Source organism: Cricetulus griseus (assembly GCF_003668045.3).
Source record: "Cricetulus griseus strain 17A/GY chromosome 1 unlocalized genomic scaffold, alternate assembly CriGri-PICRH-1.0 chr1_0, whole genome shotgun sequence".
NCBI classification, from domain to species: domain Eukaryota; kingdom Metazoa; phylum Chordata; class Mammalia; order Rodentia; family Cricetidae; genus Cricetulus; species Cricetulus griseus.
In genome coordinates, this window is record NW_023276806.1 from 189,967,951 (window position 1) to 189,985,098 (window position 17,148).

General features: G+C 44.7%; 1 protein-coding gene across 3 annotated transcripts in view; it reads left to right on the forward strand.

The window, feature by feature from the left end:
- The window catches only part of Kiaa1549 (KIAA1549 ortholog), a 104,038-nt gene that overhangs the window by 33,969 nt on the left and 52,921 nt on the right, over positions 1-17,148 (forward strand). For all 3 annotated transcript variants that reach the window (XM_027391470.2, XM_027391472.2, XM_027391471.2), the window contains exons 3-8: positions 1,173-1,261; positions 2,270-2,447; positions 8,186-8,313; positions 10,829-11,012; positions 13,411-13,470; positions 14,645-14,793. In XM_027391470.2, the coding sequence (XP_027247271.1) occupies positions 1,173-1,261; positions 2,270-2,447; positions 8,186-8,313; positions 10,829-11,012; positions 13,411-13,470; positions 14,645-14,793 (788 nt within the window). The remainder of the gene's footprint in view (positions 1-1,172; positions 1,262-2,269; positions 2,448-8,185; positions 8,314-10,828; positions 11,013-13,410; positions 13,471-14,644; positions 14,794-17,148) is intronic.

Sequence of the window (17,148 nt, forward strand, 5' to 3'; positions counted from 1 at the left end):
AGCTTAAGCATTTGTTTTTATAGTGAATGTCTCAAGTCTTAATCATTTAAGATAGATAGGATAATGAAAAATCGAATGTTGGGACTCGAGAAATGGTTCGGCGGTTAAAAGAGTGTGCTGCTCCTGCAGAGGACCAGAGTTCGAGTCCCAGCACCTATGCCGGGTACCCCACAACTGTCTGTAACTCTAGCTCAAGGGGACCTGACCGACTTCTTTTGTTCTCCACAATCACCTGCACCTATATGTAATTCACAGACACACATGTACATAAATAAAATCTAAAAAAGAATAACAACACCAGATAATTATAATTCCACTATGGATGGAAGGGGATAGAGAAGGACTACAGGATAGAAGGGGAGGTTTACTGAATCCTGGCAGACAGACATACTCATTATATTTTTATTTTTAAAGTGTGTGTGTGTGTGTGTGTGTGTGTGTGTGTGTGTGTGTGTGTGTGTGTAGGCCAGGAGAGGGCTTTAAACCTCAACCTTAGAGGTTGTGAGCTCCTGATGTGGGTGCTGGGGATTCAGCCTGGGTCCTCCAAACCACAGTCAGCTCTCCAGCTCCAGTCCAAATTTTTAAGTTGGACTTTTATATGAAAAACAAATAGAAAGAACTAGACTTTGGAGTGAGAAATATTTTATTTCCTGTATAAAATGTTGCTACTTGGACATTATGAAGAAATTCTCTCCCATCAGTAGTGGTTAGCACTCCCCAGCAGCTGCTTGGAACACTCAGTGCAGCCATCCTCCTGTGCAGGACAGTATCACCAGTTCATTAAATAGCATCTTAATGATTTAAAAAAATAATACTTCTGAGAGATTTTAAAGCCTCAACCTTGGCCATTGGGTGCATAGCTGGAGAAATTCTGCTGTTTGTTGAGAAGAAAGTGGGAACTGGAAGCTCCCTGTGCCCTGGGTGGGCCACAGTTGCTGCTCCCCTGTTCTGCCCACCAACTTTCTCAGTGCGTCGGGCTGATGCTGTGCCAGGTTTTTCCATTTCCTGTAATATGTCACACACTCAGATCTTTCTACTCTGTCCCTAGTCTGGGCCTTGTATTTCAAAACAAGCCGCTAGCATGCTTCGTCTCAGCCATGGCTTCCTGAAGTGACATCTTCATGCTCCATAATAGCACTAAAATGCATCTGGTGGTTGGCTTTCATTTGTAGTGCTGGCCAGGCGAGCTGTGCAGGAGTACATCATTACATCAATCAAAGAAGTGCTGAGGGTTCACTTCAACCGTGCCGTCGAGCTGAAGGTGAGACCCTGAGCCTGGGAGTCTGATGCCTGACATGGGGTGTGGTAAGAGCCCTGGGCCCTGCGCTTTGAATCCTCTCTCTCACTCCTCTCCAGGTATACAGTTTCCCTCTGCATCTCTGCTCAAGCGTCATTTTACCCTGTGCAGTGGGAAATTCGTTTGTAGAGTTGGAATAAAGAGGCTTTCAAACCAGAAGCAGCATAGTTTGGGGCGACCTTAAAAGTCTCGCTATCCTTGAGTTATGTTAATAAATGACTTGGGCTTATGTTAGCTTTCAGAGTGAGTACATTTGTGTCTTTCTGTACATTCAGTGTAGCTGAAATGGATGTCTGCAGTGTTTACACCCGCTGATGGTGTCCCTTTCCCAGATGAGCTCAGAAAGCCATGCTCTACTAGTCCTGCCCCTGTCTAACTAGAGCCCTGAGCCCTGAGCCCTGAGCCACGCTGGCCATGGAGCATGTGAAATGGGCATGGGCTGAACTAATAAGATGCATGGTGAGTGTAAACTGGATGCCATATCTCAAAACTGCACCAAATTAAGGGCTGTGGACTGTCTCACTGATAATTTTTGTACTGCCTACACATTGGAAAGATGTTTCCCCTATTAAGTGAAATGTGTTTAAAATTAGCTTCCCCCATTCCTCTACTTTTACTGTGGCCGCCATATACTTTAAAATGCCCAAGTGACTGTGTTATTCCAAACAGTGAGACTCAAAGAAACAACTGCTCCTTTATGTGTGTCTTAAACATGACAGAAATTTGAATTTTCCATAGCTCACTATTCAGCCTATCTTAGTGGCTGTCCTCTCTTGCTGCTCCGATACCTTCATGCTGCTTTTGTAAAGTTGGGATAATGTAAAAGGAATACATAAAATAAAATCTTGATTATCTTTGAAGCATTTATTCTCCCATTTAAGCTGCCGACATATTGTTTTACTTATTATTTTTTTCTATCCAATAGTTTTCTTTAAGTTTGAATTGTCTTTTAAATTTTTTTCGTTTCTCTAGGTTTATGAACTGTTCACAGACTTCACTTTTCTGGTAACATCCGGTCCTTTTATTTACACGGCAATATCAGTCATTAACGTCCTCATCAATAGCAAGCTTGTGCGTGACCAAACTCCTTTAATCTTGTCTGTGAAGCCTTCTTTCCTTGTGCCGGAGCCCAGGTTCCAAGTTCAAACAGGTGAGACCACTGAATGTAGATGTTTGGTTTGTATGTAGATTTTACTTTTTAAATTATACACCTATTTAAAGTAGGTGTTTATGTGCTGTTGAGATGGCTCAGTGGGCGAAGGAAGACCCAGGTTTGATCTCTGAAACCCACATGGAGGGAAATGACTCCTGCAGGTTGTCCTTTGATCACTGTCTGCCTGTGCACACATACGTGCACACACACATACAAGTAAAAATTGAGAATTGTGCCCACATGTAGTACATAGACACACACAGGCAAACACTCATGCACATAAAAATAAATACAATCTTGTAATTTTTAAATTGGGTGTTGTTTTAAAATTATTCATTAAGTTATTGTGACAGTCTTGCTGTGGTTCTAGTCCGGACTCCAGCTTCCAGTTTTGAGCAAACCTTCTGACGTGGCCTTACTAGTACTTTCTGGACTACTGTACCTGGGCCTGTTACTGCTTAATTACCAGCAGTAACAACTGCTTTATAAGTATGAAAAAAGCCAAGCATATGCAGAGCTACAGCAAATAGTCTAGTGAACCCCCATGTGACATTATGTGGTCTCCACAAAATTTTACTTCCTTTTCCTTTTCTTTCTTTTTTTGGGGGGTTGCATGTGTGTGCATGTAGGTATATATGTGTGCACATGCGTGTGGAGGCCAGAGTACAACTTAGGAGTTTTTGCTCAGGTGCTGTCCACCTTGTTTTTTGAGCAGGCTATCTCACTGGCCTGGGGCTCACCAACTAGGGATCTGCCTGAGCCGGCCACCCTGGTGCTGTGAGTGCAAGCATCACTGTGCTTGGCTTTTTCTCATGTGGGCTCTGGGGATGCACGTCAGATCCTCATGCTCTCAAGGTGTGGCGCCTTGTTGACTGAACTATCTCCCCAATCATAACAATTTTCAGTTCTCAGTCAGACTTTCTCCCATTCATGTCTCCTTACATTATTTCATAGTAAGTCCTAAGGACCATAAAACCTCACTCAGCATGTAGCTCTGTAAGAAAAGGACTGTTAAACACAGGGGCACATCTGTCCATGTCACTACACCCCCAAAGTTAACCGTAATGGCCTGATACTGTATTTAACCTTTCATTATGGACATTTTCAACCATGTACAAAAGTAGAATACACAATATTAAGTTCACACATGTTCATTAGTAAGCTTAAAAAATAATCAAGATTTTTGTCTATTTTCAAGAAAAAAATTGGTAAAACTCTTTTGAGGACGCAAGAATGTTTTAATGGACTGGGTGTGGTGGCTCGCACCTTTAATCTCAGCACTGAGAAGGCAGAGGCAGGTGGACCTCTGTGAGTTGGAGGTCAGTCCAGTCTACAAAGTGAGTTCCAGGATAGCTAGAGTGGTTACAGAGAAACCCTGTCTCGAACACAAAACACACAAAAACGTTTTAATGTGATGCCAGGTGTCATATCATTTCACCTACATGTACTTAATGATTCATCTGTAATAAATATTATATATATTTGAAATGTTTAAGAGTTACATCTTCTAATGCATAGCTGTTGAACTGGACTTGAACTCCTGGTCCCAAGTGATTTCTTTGTCTCAGCCTCCTGAGTCCCCCTGAGCTCAAGCACGCCAGTCACCTTCTTGTTGCACGTGTTCACAGGGTAAAAAAGTTGGCTTTCTACATCTCTCTGAGAGGAAACTTAGAAAACTCATCCTTGGCTCCTGGAAGCAACCAGTCAGCATCATTCTGTATCCTGAAGACGCAGTTGAGTAGCCTTATCTCAGGAACTCATAGTTCTGCTTTGTGACCCTGGGAAACCCTTCTTAGCCCACCTTAAGCCAGCTTTGCCCCCAGAGATGCCCTCAAAGTAAATCCAGTATGTAGCCCTCATCCTACCAGAGATTTCTGCCTCCCTTAGACCTTGAGAGTCACCCTGCCTTATTATCAGGAATGTTGGGGCATACCCCTTGACCCAGTGGGGTAGCCTCTGCCCAAAACAAGCTGTGGAAACTGAAATGTACCCCACACAGTTTGTGTTGAAGTCTCATAGCCTCTGAATCCTAGGCCACTAGGACACTTGGAGTCACAGCCCTATGACTATAGGGGAAGGAGTTTTGCAGGCACTGTACCTGGGAGCAAAGCAACATCAATCATATTTCCAGGTGGCTCTGTAGGCCGCACGGCAGGAAAAAGGCTTTTCTTGTGAAAGCCATCCCGCAAAGGTGATAGTGCTCGAGAGAGGGCTCAGCACTTAGGAGCGCACACTGCTTACAGAGAACGCGAATTGGATTCCCAGCACCTATATTGTGTGACTCACGGCTGCTGTGCCCTCTTCCACAGGCACCTATACCCTACTCTCACATAATTAAAAATAAAGCATATTTTTTAAAACGGTAGAGGCATTGAATCCAGTAGGCATGCACATATTAATATAGGGACACCAGGTCGATGAAAAACAGGACAGCATGATAGCGTTAAGAGAACACAGTAACTCTAACAGATCCTAAAGAAAAAGAAAAAATTTAAAAGGAAAATGTACTACCAAGTGATCTGTAGATTTGTTACAGTGCCTGTGAAATTACTCACAGGTGTAAGGGGGGGTGACGGTGTCCTCACAGGTGTAAGGGGGTGCTTCTGAGTGCTGGGGGCATAGTACCCAATCTCAAAGTGATAATAACCAAACTGTCATGGTGTTGCAGAAGAGCAGACATGGAGACCAACAAAACAGAAAGCATGGAAACAGACATGATTTTTGACAGAAACAACAAGAACATATATTGGAGAAAGTACTGTCCCTTTAGTAAACCGTACTGGGAAAAATGGACATCTTTATGGAGGAGAAAAAAAAAACAAAAACAAAAACAAAAAAACCCAGCCCTCTCTCATCATACTTTAGAAAAAAAAAATCTTCAAAATTGAGCCCAAAATGTAAGATCTTACTGTAAAACTGATAGGAGACACTGAAGAAATGCTTTTAGGACATTGGTCTGAGCAAAGATTTTGTGTGTGTGGTGGTGGTGGGGCGTGTGACTGCAAAGGCGTAGGTACCCACAGCAAAAACTGACAGATGGGTCCACATTAAGTCTTTTGTACAGCACCAGTAACAGTGAACAGAGTGAAGAGGCAGCCTGCAGAATGGAGAGAATATTTACAAGGTATCCATTTCCAGAATATTCAGGGAACTCAGACAACTGAGCAGCAAACCCCATGAGTAATGTAATTGTAAAAAAGGCAGGTTGAGCAGATGCTTTCGTTTGCAGAGAGCTTGCCGTGCAGCTGTGAAAGCACCAAGATCTGACTTTGACCATTGGCACCGACGGAAAAGCTGTGTAGGAAGCCCTGTGACCCCAGCCACAGGGTGGCTGATGCAGGAGGATGCCTGGGGCCTGCTAACCACCCAGCCTAGCTACATCAGCAAGGGCCAGATCCAGTGACAGACCGTGTCTAAAGAGTAAGATGTAGGGCGACTGAAAAGCACAGCGAGTTGATCTCGGGCATCCATGTACATGTGTGTACATATATGTGCCCCTCCCACACATCATGGGAAGATGGCCAGAAGAAACATTTTTCAGAGCAGGATATATACATGACCAATAAAGACAGGAAAAGATGTCTAGCACCAAAGGTACATCAAACTGTGAGATACCCTCTTGCCTCAGAACAACTTATCCAAAAGATGACATTAGCCTGGGCTGGTAAGGACACAGAGATTTCACACATGCTGTGTTTTGTTTGTTTGGATTGTGTGTGTGTGTGTGTGGGCACACGCGTGCGCGCGCGCATGCCCACACACACTTGTTTATTTATGCATGTGCGTCCATGCACATGGAGGGCAGAGGATAACTTGTGAGAGCAACCTTCTTTCCTTCCTCCTCATGGATCCCTGGGATTAAACTCAGGTCATCAGGGTTGGTGACAAGTTCTTTTATCCATTGATCGACCCTGCTGGCCTAGATTTGTTTTTGTTTATATATGTATACACACACATATTTACTTATTGTATATGTGTGTGTTTGCAATGAATTTATGTGCACTACAGAGGGCATCAGATTCCCTAGATTTAGAATTAGAGGATGTTGTTGAGCCACCTGCTGTGGGTTCTGGGACCTGAACCCAGGTCCTCTGCAAAAGCAGTAAGGCTTTTTGATGACTGCTGGGCTATCCAGGCTTTGCTTGTTTTGTTTTTGTAGACAGAGTCTTGTTATATAGCTCAGACTGTCTTTCACTCCTGATCATGTAATGTTGATTATACAGGCATTATAGAAAGCTAGAAGTTTACTATATGGTCCAGTAATCAATCAATCAATCTCTCTCTCTCTCTCTCTCTCTCTCTCTCTCTCTCTCTCTCTCTCTCTCTCTCATTATAGAAAGCTAGAAGTTTACTATATGGTCCAGTAATCAATCAATCAATCTCTCTCTCTCTCTCTCTCTCTCTCCTCTCTCTCTCTCTCTCTCTCTCTCTCTCTCACACACACACACACACACACACACCACACACACACACACCCCACACACACACACACACACACACACACACACACACACACACACACACACACACACACACACGTATGTATGTATGTAGTATGTTGGAAAGAGATTTTCACTTGTGTCTCTTTGCAACTTTGTCTCAGTAAGCAAGTTAGGCAGTCAACCTGTGCGTTCATTGACAGATCCATAAATGAAGAGTTGTGGCATATTACATCATAGAATACTGTTGAGCCACAGAGAACAAAATCCTTCAGTTTGCTTGCGTGGAACTGGAGGACGCTATACGAAGTGAGCTGTCAGAAACAAAAGGTGCAATACCGCATGTTCTCACTTACCTTGTGGAAGCAGATCTGAAAGTCGGGTGTAGAGTAGTGATTTTCAGACAGTCCGGGAGGAGCTAGAGTGAGGAGGGCTAACCCCTCCAGCATACAGCTGGGTAGGAGTAACTTTGTGTGTCTGTGACACAGTAGGAGAACTGTGCTCAACAACCCTTAGCTGGATGTTTACTGTGTTTAAAACCTTCATTTTATTTTAGTTTGTGGGGGTTCTGCCTCCTTGTGTCTCTGCACCGTGTATGTATGGTACCCTCAGAGGCCAGAAGAGGGCATTGGATTCCCTGGAACTGGAGTTAGATAGTTGTGAGCTGCCCTGTGGGTTCTGGAAATCTACCTGGGTTTCTGGAAGAGCAAGTGATGCTCTTAACCACTGAGCCATCTCTCCAGCTCCCAGCTGTATATTTCAGTAGGGCCGATTTTGAATATTCCCAACACAATACATTTCTGAGCAACAGATACATCATTGTGTGTGCGTGTGTTTAAATGTTATAGTCTAACCATAAATATGTAGAAGAAAGAAAACAGACTCCTGCCACTCACCATAATTACTGCGTTAACTAAGAACAAAAAGCATGTTTTACAAGGCTATCTTAAGAAAAAGTATTGGGGCCTAGAGAGATGGCTCAGCAGTTAATGCTTGTTGCTCTCACAGAGGACTGGGATCCAGTTCCCAGCACCCGCATGGTAACCCAGAACCATCTGTAAGTTCAGTTCCAGAGGATCCTGTGCCTTCTCTGGCCTCTGCACGATGCAGTACAAACATAAACACAAGCAAAACATCCATGCACGTAAAATAGAAATAAGTCAGTGTTAAAAAAACAAAAGCATACCTCGTGGTGCTAACCCTCACGCAATGGACGCACCAGTTTGTTTCAGTGTCATTCCTAGCCTTCAGGCAACACCTTGTTCACGGGACTTCCATTGCTGTCTTTCTTTTCAGTACTTCAGTTTGTGCCTCCAAGTGTGGATACTGGCTTCTGCAACTTCACCCAGAGCGTTGAGAAAGGCCTGATGACAGCTCTCTTTGAAGTGAGGAAACACCAGGGTGTGTACAACCTCACAGTACAGGTGAGAACCACAGGGCAGAATGCCTTGTTCCCCACGCTAGGTGTGGTGGCACACATCCTTAATCCCAGGACTCCCGAGGCAGAGGCGGCCGGATCTCTGTGAGTTGGAGGCCAGCCTGGTCTACAGAGTGAGTTCTAGGACAGCCAGAGCTACATAGAAAGATCCTGTCTGAGGGGAGGGGTGTGTCCATCCTCCAGGGGCGGGAACCTAGCTCCTGTGGGCCAGGGCTAACCTTTGCTAAGGCACGGAGTCTACAGTGTGACATCAGAGATTTTGGAGTGACTGCAAACCAGGGAGTCAGATAGGATGAGTTGAAGAGTTGGTTGGATGCAGGAAATTCAACAGTGTTTCCATCCATACGGGGATGATCTTGGCTGTCCGGTCATTGAAGCAGTGCGTGAATACACGTTCCTTTTTCAGCAGTTTGAGTATCCTGGATCTGAAAGGCTTGGTGCTGGAATTGTGTCATATGACAGAGCTTTTGGAATTATTTGGAATATTTGGCATAGTTGGTTTCTCTAATCTGAATAAAAGAAATGATCTGAAATCTAAAACATTTTGTGCATCAGTGATAATGCTCCAGATGTTTTGGGCTTTGGGACACTTTAGTTTTCATGCCTGAGATGCTCCACGTCTGTTAATGGGGCTCTTTGGGATGCAGCGTCTCTGTCCAAACAGGTGGTTCTCAACCTCCCTAATGCTGTGACCCTTTAATACAGTTCCTCATGTTACGGTGACCTCCAAACATACAATTATTTCATTCCTCTTCATAGCTATAATTTTGCTACTGTTACTAATTATAATGTAAATATCTGATATGCAGGATATCTGATATGTGACCTCTGTGAAATTGTTGTTTGATCCCTTAAGGGGTTGAGAACCACTGGTCTAAACATAGAGGATTCTTTTGATCAACAGACTGGTTTCATGTATATTCTACTCAAACTATTGATTTTTTTTAATGTGGTACACCCACCCCCTACTCTTTGTTCCCTTTCTGAAATGTATCTTACCTCAAGATTTTGGCACTCCTGAATTCACTTTTTGTGCTTCTTAATTTTTCCTTCGTATGGTATGGAACTTTTTGTCCTGTCAGAGATTTTGGAAAGTCTGTCCTCTGAGTCACTAATTTTGTCTTCAGCTGTGTCTATTCACCCTGAATTTCTGGCTAGTCATTTCCCTGCATTGTTCTTTGTTTCATTATATCCTTTGCAGACATGTTAGCAAGTAGCCTTCTGAGGACATTAAGTAGGATTTTAAAAAGGTTTTCTTCTGTGTTCTTCCTATGTACGACTGTTTTCTTTGCAGTATTGTTCTATATGTGTGTGTGTGTGGGTGCATTGGTTAGCAGGAGGTTGGTTAGTGGTAAGGGATGGAGAATGGGGTTAATTATGGCCGTTGACCCCTTTGGCTATGGAGGCTACCTCGTGTCAGCCTGATGGGAGAATTCATCTGCTCCCCTGGGAGCTGAGGAGAATATAGCAAAATACACCAGAGTGTGAGCGTCTGTCTACAGCACTGCACAGCTTGTGGTCAGAGAGAAATAGGCAGGCTGGCCCTGCCCTGTGCGAGCTCAGGAGCCCTCCTCTGGGGACGGAGCCCTCCCTACTGAGTGTTTTTAGTGGCACACATGCCTTTCTTTCCCGTTCATTCCTCTTTTGTGTCTTGTATGCTCTGGTGACACTGGAGGGTCTTAATCTGTTCCCGCCCTCGTTCAGAGGGTCTTAACCCACAAGAGGCCTTTTTTCTCCTCTGGGAGGGGCTCGTTCTCCTGAGAGGGTAGTTCTTTGGGCTGTTCAGGGAGATGGTACTGCTGGTCCCTGCCTTGGCGTGGGTGTGGTTTAGGCAGGAAGAGGAAGGCTGTTCACTCTTGGTTTACCTCCTTTTAATTAACTGATCCAATCCCTGCCCTGTAACCTACTTCTGGTCTCAGGTCTTCATCGTTCTCCAGGGGGCCTCCCCAGGAGAATGAGACTATCTTGTAGCCTTGGCCTGTGTGTGTTTAGGCTCTTGGTCCTCTCCGTTCTGGCTTATTTCCGCACCATCTTTTCCTTTCTTCGTCTTTTAGAAATTTGACAGAACCTCTGGGTTTCTTCCATTCTCAGTGTGTTGTGGATTTATTGCTCTTTGTTCAGTTTACTGTTATTTCAGTGGGATTTGGGGCTGGAGGTGGAGTAGGGAGGGGCCGTGAATGCATGAGTTCAATTCATCACTTAATGTAAAAAACATTTCTCATAAACAGTGTTTAAAGCCTCACAAAAAAATGAACAAGGTTAGAAAGCCAGCTCCTTTTCTTTTAGAATTTTGCCTCCTTTTTAGTCAGGCTTGGAGACGCACACCTGTAATCCCAGCACTTTGAGGAAAGAAGTTCCAGGCCTGGACAGTATGGCGAGATGCTGTCTTTAAGAAATAAAGCATCTTTTCACTTTACCCACTTTGAAGAACATTGATCAGAGAACTCGTGGTAGATATCACAGTCTGGCTTTCAGTTCCATGTCTTCTGACTTCCTTTCAGATTGTGAATGTCACCATTGGTTCTTCGAGGGTGACTCCTCGGAGGGGCCCGGTGAATATTATCTTTGCTGTTAAAGGCACGCACGGCTTTCTGAATGGGTCTGAGGTGAGCGATCTGCTCAGGAACCTGACGGTGGTTGAGTTCAGCTTTTACCTGGGGTACCCAGTGCTGCAGATTGCAGAGCGTGAGTACTTACCAGCTCCTGGAGCGCGCTGGGGGTGGGGGGCACTGGAGGGCACTGAGGGAAGGAATTCCAGTGTTTTCATTGGTAGATCTCTACTTTAAAATATTTTTAACTTTAAAAAGAGACCCAATTGGCTGGGGTGTTGGTGGTGGCGGTGGTGTTTAATCCCAGCACTCAGGAAGCAGAGGCAGGCAGATTTCTGAGTTTGAGGCCATCCTGGTCTAGGGAGCGAGTTCCAGGACAGCAACAAAAACAAAACAAAAAGACCCAGAAAATGAGAGAGACAGAGAGAGACACAGACAGACAGAGACACACAGAGATGCAGAGAGACAGACAGACAGACACACACACACAGAGAGAGAGAAAGGGGGAGAGAGAGAGAGAGAGAGAGAGGCAGTCAGTTATTCTAGGGTGCTTTGGGGGTCATAGTGATTGGGATCGGATGGGGAGAGGGATTTCCCTGGGCTCCTTCTGGCTCACAGGTACAATGTCTCCATCGTAAAATTCGGCCCAGAATGGCCCATTGGTCACAGCCGGTGGACACACACTGACACAGGCCCCCAGGGTCTATAGGTTTCTGGTAGGCTCACTCTCAGGGTTGAACTCCTTGTGGTTTAAATGACTGTTTAGTACTGCGTGCCTGTCTTCATCATGACAAACACAGAACGTTCACTGGACCCTCCTTTCCCACAGGACATATTTGACTGAACTGAATAAAATCAGGACATCTCAAGCCCAGCCAGGGGGGACTCTAGAGCCGTTCTCTGCCCCTGTGCCTCCTCTCCTGTGTGCTTTTGGGAATAGTGGGGTGCTGTGAACAGTGTAGTGGTCCTAGGGAACCTGAACTACAGGGCTGGGGAAAGGTGGAGAGGACATTGGACTACAAAGGGGTGTGGAGGTGTGTCAGGAGTGGGGTTGGCTAGAGAGTGAAACTTCTGCGTTCTCACTTGGGGATGCTTGTGCAGTGCTGCATTTCCCCAAAACCAATGAACCTGGATGCCAGAAAGAGTGAGCTCTATAGGGGAAGCTGTAGCCAGCCTATCCCACTTCTGACACCAGATATAGTGGGAAATTACCAATACGGAGTCAGGTAGAAATATAAGGGTATTTAATAGGGAAAAGCCTTACAGAGCAACCTAGCCAGCCAGCGTGGCAGCGGTCTGTACCAAGTCCAAAAGTGAAACCGAAAGAGAAAACTCAGTCCTCTGAAAGTCTCACTCTACATCACCCTGACCACGCCCTCGCATGGTCAGGCACACCTGTAGCCAGTCCCTAAGTAGGCGTGGCTACAGCTTCCCCTACAGAGCTCTATTGTGTATTAAGTTAAAAACTGTAAAAAAGCAATAAATGGAAGTATCCTTCCCGGTTGAAGCAATCAGCTTCCCAGGCAGTTTGGGAAGAAGTGGCAGTGTCTGATTTAGAGAGTAATGCATGCCAGAGTTAATGGCAGGCAAATAAATAAAACCGTTTTTGAAAATGGACCAGCTAAATATCCTAAATCATGATTCTTAATGTCTTTCAATATGTTATTAACTAAACTAAGGATAAACTATAAAACATGAAAGTAGGGGGCTGCAGGCATGCCTTAGTGATTAGAGCATATACAGAATGCTTTTGTAGAACTCCTTCTCTAGGGGCTCTGACAACTCCTGCTGGCCTCTTTGGGCACCTACACACACATGTGTACAAATACACATGCAAACACACATGACTAAAAATAAACCATAAAGGTGGGTGCTGGTGGTATACATATTTAATCCCAGCACTCATGAGGCAGAGGCAGGCAGAACTCTGTGAGTTCGAGGCCAGCCTGGTCTCCAGAGCCAGTTCCAGGACAGCCAGGGCTACACAGAGAAACCCTGCCTTAAATAAATAAATAAATAAATAAATAAATAATCAAATAATTAAAAAAATAAATAAATGGAACCATAAAAATATGTATATAGACAAGTAGATGGGAATGAAGTTATTTATCTATAACAATTTTGATTTTTATACAATATGTGTACATACAGCTAAAATAATAAGCAGAAGTACCCAGAGACTGTTCCCAGCAAGGCAGAACTGCTTCGCTTTACCCTGAGGCATTGCTGAGAAAGCTCTTGGCTCTGAAGAACACAGCTTAGAACCGCTTTGCTCTAGAACAGCGTATATAGGAGATGCTGCAGTGACCTATGTGTGATGTGGTGGTCCGTGATGAGGCCAGAGAATCCCCTTTTATCCTCTTCTAGGGACGCAGAAACTGGTGCCTGTCTGTGTTCATCTTGTTGGTATTTGGGAGTCTCGAAGAATCCTACAGTGTTATGATTTATCCCACACTCCCACAACACTTGCCTTCCTGAGTGAAAACAGGTTTCTCACAGTCTTTTCTCTCTTTCCAACTCTTTCCTTTTTGTAGCCTTCCAGTACCCACAGCTCAACTTATCCCAGTTACTGAAGTCCTCTTGGGTCAGAACAGGTATGTTCAGTTTACGTAATGTTTGGAGACCTATACAGTAAGAAGTCTGCGGACATACGGGGAATGATGCTCCCTTCCTGATTCCTAAATTGAGGACAAGCTGTACTTTGAATTCTTGGCAGAGAATGAATGAGAAAAGGGATTCGATCTGGGCTATGGGAATGTGTCCCACTGAGTTATGGCACAGAAAGGGCTTCTTTAACATTTATACGTCAAGTCCAGGGCAGAGTCTTCCTGGAATCTGCAGTCTCCTGACCTGAGGTAGGATGAAGCTCAGAAGCGAGCTGAAAATAGTTTTTTTTCTGAAAGTTTTGCTAGATGAATACAGTAGTTTAGGACCAGGGTCAGGTATTTAAACAGACTTGGGCACATCCAGGTCGATATCCCACATTTATTGCCATGTATTTAGACTGAGAGCATAGCATTTCAGCGCAAAGCTCCCTGACCTGGTCCCTGAATTCTAAGAGTCCCAGGTGTCAGGTGACAGAGTACAAGCAGCATGTGACCAGTCGTAAGGAAAGAGGGTGTCTAAGTAGGTACAGTCACCCTTTATGGGTTCTGAAGCCTTGTGCAGGGCTCAACTCTTCACACACGGTATAGATTCCATTCTCCAGACCTCAGACTGTTGAAGCGACTTACTTGCCTAGCATTGGACCTTGGAGAGAGTTGAGACCAGGTTGGCTAAAAGGCTATTTCCTCATCAACTGGAGGATAAGCTGATTATCTGTTGAGATACTTCTGTCTGATACAGATAACAAGAAGCAGGCAGATCCCATCTCCTCAAAGGAGACTGTAAGTCGATGTCCGAAGACACGATAAGAACTCAGACTGTCCAGAAGTTTGAGGTAGTGCAGACGACAGGATGCTTGTTTGATCTTAGATGCTCTGCGCTCAGAACTCCCACGGCTGAGTTCCAGGGGCTTCTCATTTTCAGTTTGCCATGAACTCGGGCCACTTCCAGGGCCCTTGACCCTATTCCCATCTCTTTATGTCTCCAGTCTAGTAATGAGTGTTTTTGTGGTAATCTTGTATGGGATTTTTGTACTTGAGCACACACCCTGTTCCCCCGCTACACACACACACACACACACACACACACACACGCGAGCACACACACAGAGTTCGTTCCTGTCTATGCTGTCTCGATGAGTGCTTTGTTTCTTGTTGAACACAGTCCTCCTGGGCGTAGTGGAGAGGCAGCTCCATAATGAAGTGTTTCCAGCAGAGATGGAGCGCAAACTGGCCCAGCTGCTCAGCGAGGTGCCCACCAGGAGAAGAATGTGGCGGAGGGCCACAGTGTCGGCTGGGAACAGCGTGGTGCAGGTACTCACTGAGGGAGAGCAGGGGGAACGTCTGGTGTGCACATGGCAGCCTTGCAAATCCACTTAGGGACCAGACAGAAACCTTAGCCTTGGCCTAGCCCTGGACTGCAGGGAGCGTAGTAGGAAACTTAACCCTGGATTCCTGTATCATCATAAGGCTTTGTTTTTTTGAGGAGCAGTTTTTAAAATCACCAACAGCTGAACTTGTTTAGAAATGAACCACAGACAGAGGGGCATTTTCTGCCCTATTCAGAAATCGCATCTTCTCCACTTCCTGCCAACCTGCTTGTCTTCTGTTACCCCAAATCGTCTCTTCTCTGGGAATCGGGCAGGCAGGTCACAGAAGCAGATCTGGTTGAAGTGAAAAATGACCTATTTAAAAATGCACAAACTCGCAGAACTTTGGGGGTGGAGCTGCTATTTCATTCCTGTCTCTGTGTGAATGGTGGTGAATTTCTTTCTTTACCAATCAATTGCAGACTTAAGAATCGCAGAAAATGGGGGTTCACAGACTGTTTCAGAAACCCAGAACTAGGGTGAAACCCAGCAGTGAAGGGTAACTGGTGGGCGGGACGGGGGCGGGGAGGCTTATGGGGTGTCGAGAACAAGATTCGGAAGTGACATGGGCAGGTGAGGGTGCCATTTTTGCCTAGAATTGGTGTTCTTGTCCTCTGGCACCTTCACAAAATATATTCCTGTCAGCCTTGTTTTCCATTCCCCACCCAGAATCATGGTTCTTAGGTTCCCAAAATAGTTTCCTTGCCAAAGGCAGCCACACTAGGGAAGTATACAAAGCACTAAGATTTTAAATATTTATTTTTATTATTTTTAGTTATGTGTATGTGTGTATGGGTGCGTACATGTGCGTGCAGGTGCCAGTGGAGGCCGGAGGTACTGGAAGCCTCTGAAGCTGGGGTGACAGTTGGCTGTGAGCCATCCTATGTGGGTTCTGAGAATTGAACTCAGATTCCTGAGAGCAGTAGACACTCCAAACCACTGAGCCATCTCTCTAGCCCCAAATACTAAGAAATTAAAAAACAACAGCTAATAAAAAAAAGAAAGGAAAAATTACTAATAAATGCCCACTGGTTAAATAAGCATACAACAAAATAAACATTAAAATGAGTTATGAAGACCTTGCCTTATTCAATGTGTGCATATTAAACAGTTACAGAGCACCAGAAACCTGGGTGATCGGGTGTTAAATTGGATACTCAAACTTCTTAAGGTAGGAACACCAGGTCTGTGGAAGGTAGCCAAGCTTCCTCAGTCCAATGCCACTTGACAGATGTCCTGGAGGCCACTCTCTGTTTTCGGTCTCTATAAAAGATATTGTATATAAAAGTACAAGGCTCTTTACCTAAGCCTTATTTGTGGAAATGAAAACACTGAACAAGGGCTAGTGAGATGGCACTTGCTACCAAGTCTGATGACCTGAGTTCAAGCCCCAGGCCTCACATGGTTGAAAGAGAGAACCGACTCCTGCAAGTTTTCTCCACCTGTGCAAGGAGGGACACGTGTGCTCATACACAGGCACACACAAACAAATAAGTGCAATTTTAAAAATTAATAAAAGAGCCAGGCGTGGTGGTGCACGCCTTTAATCCCAGCACTAGGGAAGTGGAGGCAGGTGAATCTGAGAGTTAGAAGTTGGCCTGGTCTACATAGCAAGTTCCAGGCCTGCCAGCGGTACAGAGTGAGACCTTGTTTCAACCACCTCCCAATTAACAAAAGAGATAAGAAAATACTGAGCCAACATAACTGTCTAGGAATTAGGGAGTGGGTGAGGAGTAAATCCTTGTGTACTGGAGTATTCTCCAGCAGTTTAAAAGTTGGTAATGTAGCCGTGTGCTCTAAAAAAGGACCTAAGAGAAGAATATGAAGAAGGACCCTGAAGTGATAGAGAATTCAGAAGGAAGAACAGGGAAATACGCTGAAGTCCTTACAGTGAGTGGTGTTCTTTAACTGGCTGAATTTCAAGAGGGTTTGATTTTATTCTTTATAGTTTTTTACTGTGTTTTTCAAAGTTTCTTCATGGGGCCACATTTGTATAACACAGAAATATTTAGTGACCCCAGAGATTGACTCGGAGATACCTGTGTATTGGGGTTCCTGATATAAATCTCATTAGCCATCATCCAGAAAGATGCTGGAGTTAGACCTTCCTCTGGCTCCTTCTAGACTGGACAGCTTTCGGAGGCTTTAATGAAAGTGACGACCCCTGGGGATGCGATTTCTATGAGAGAGCTCCCAGACTTTTTAGTATGAAGGGTAGAAGAATAAATACACTCCCAAGACATGGTGAGTTTGTTGGAGGTTGTCAGTTATAATCCCAGACTGTCTGGTGCCGTTCTGT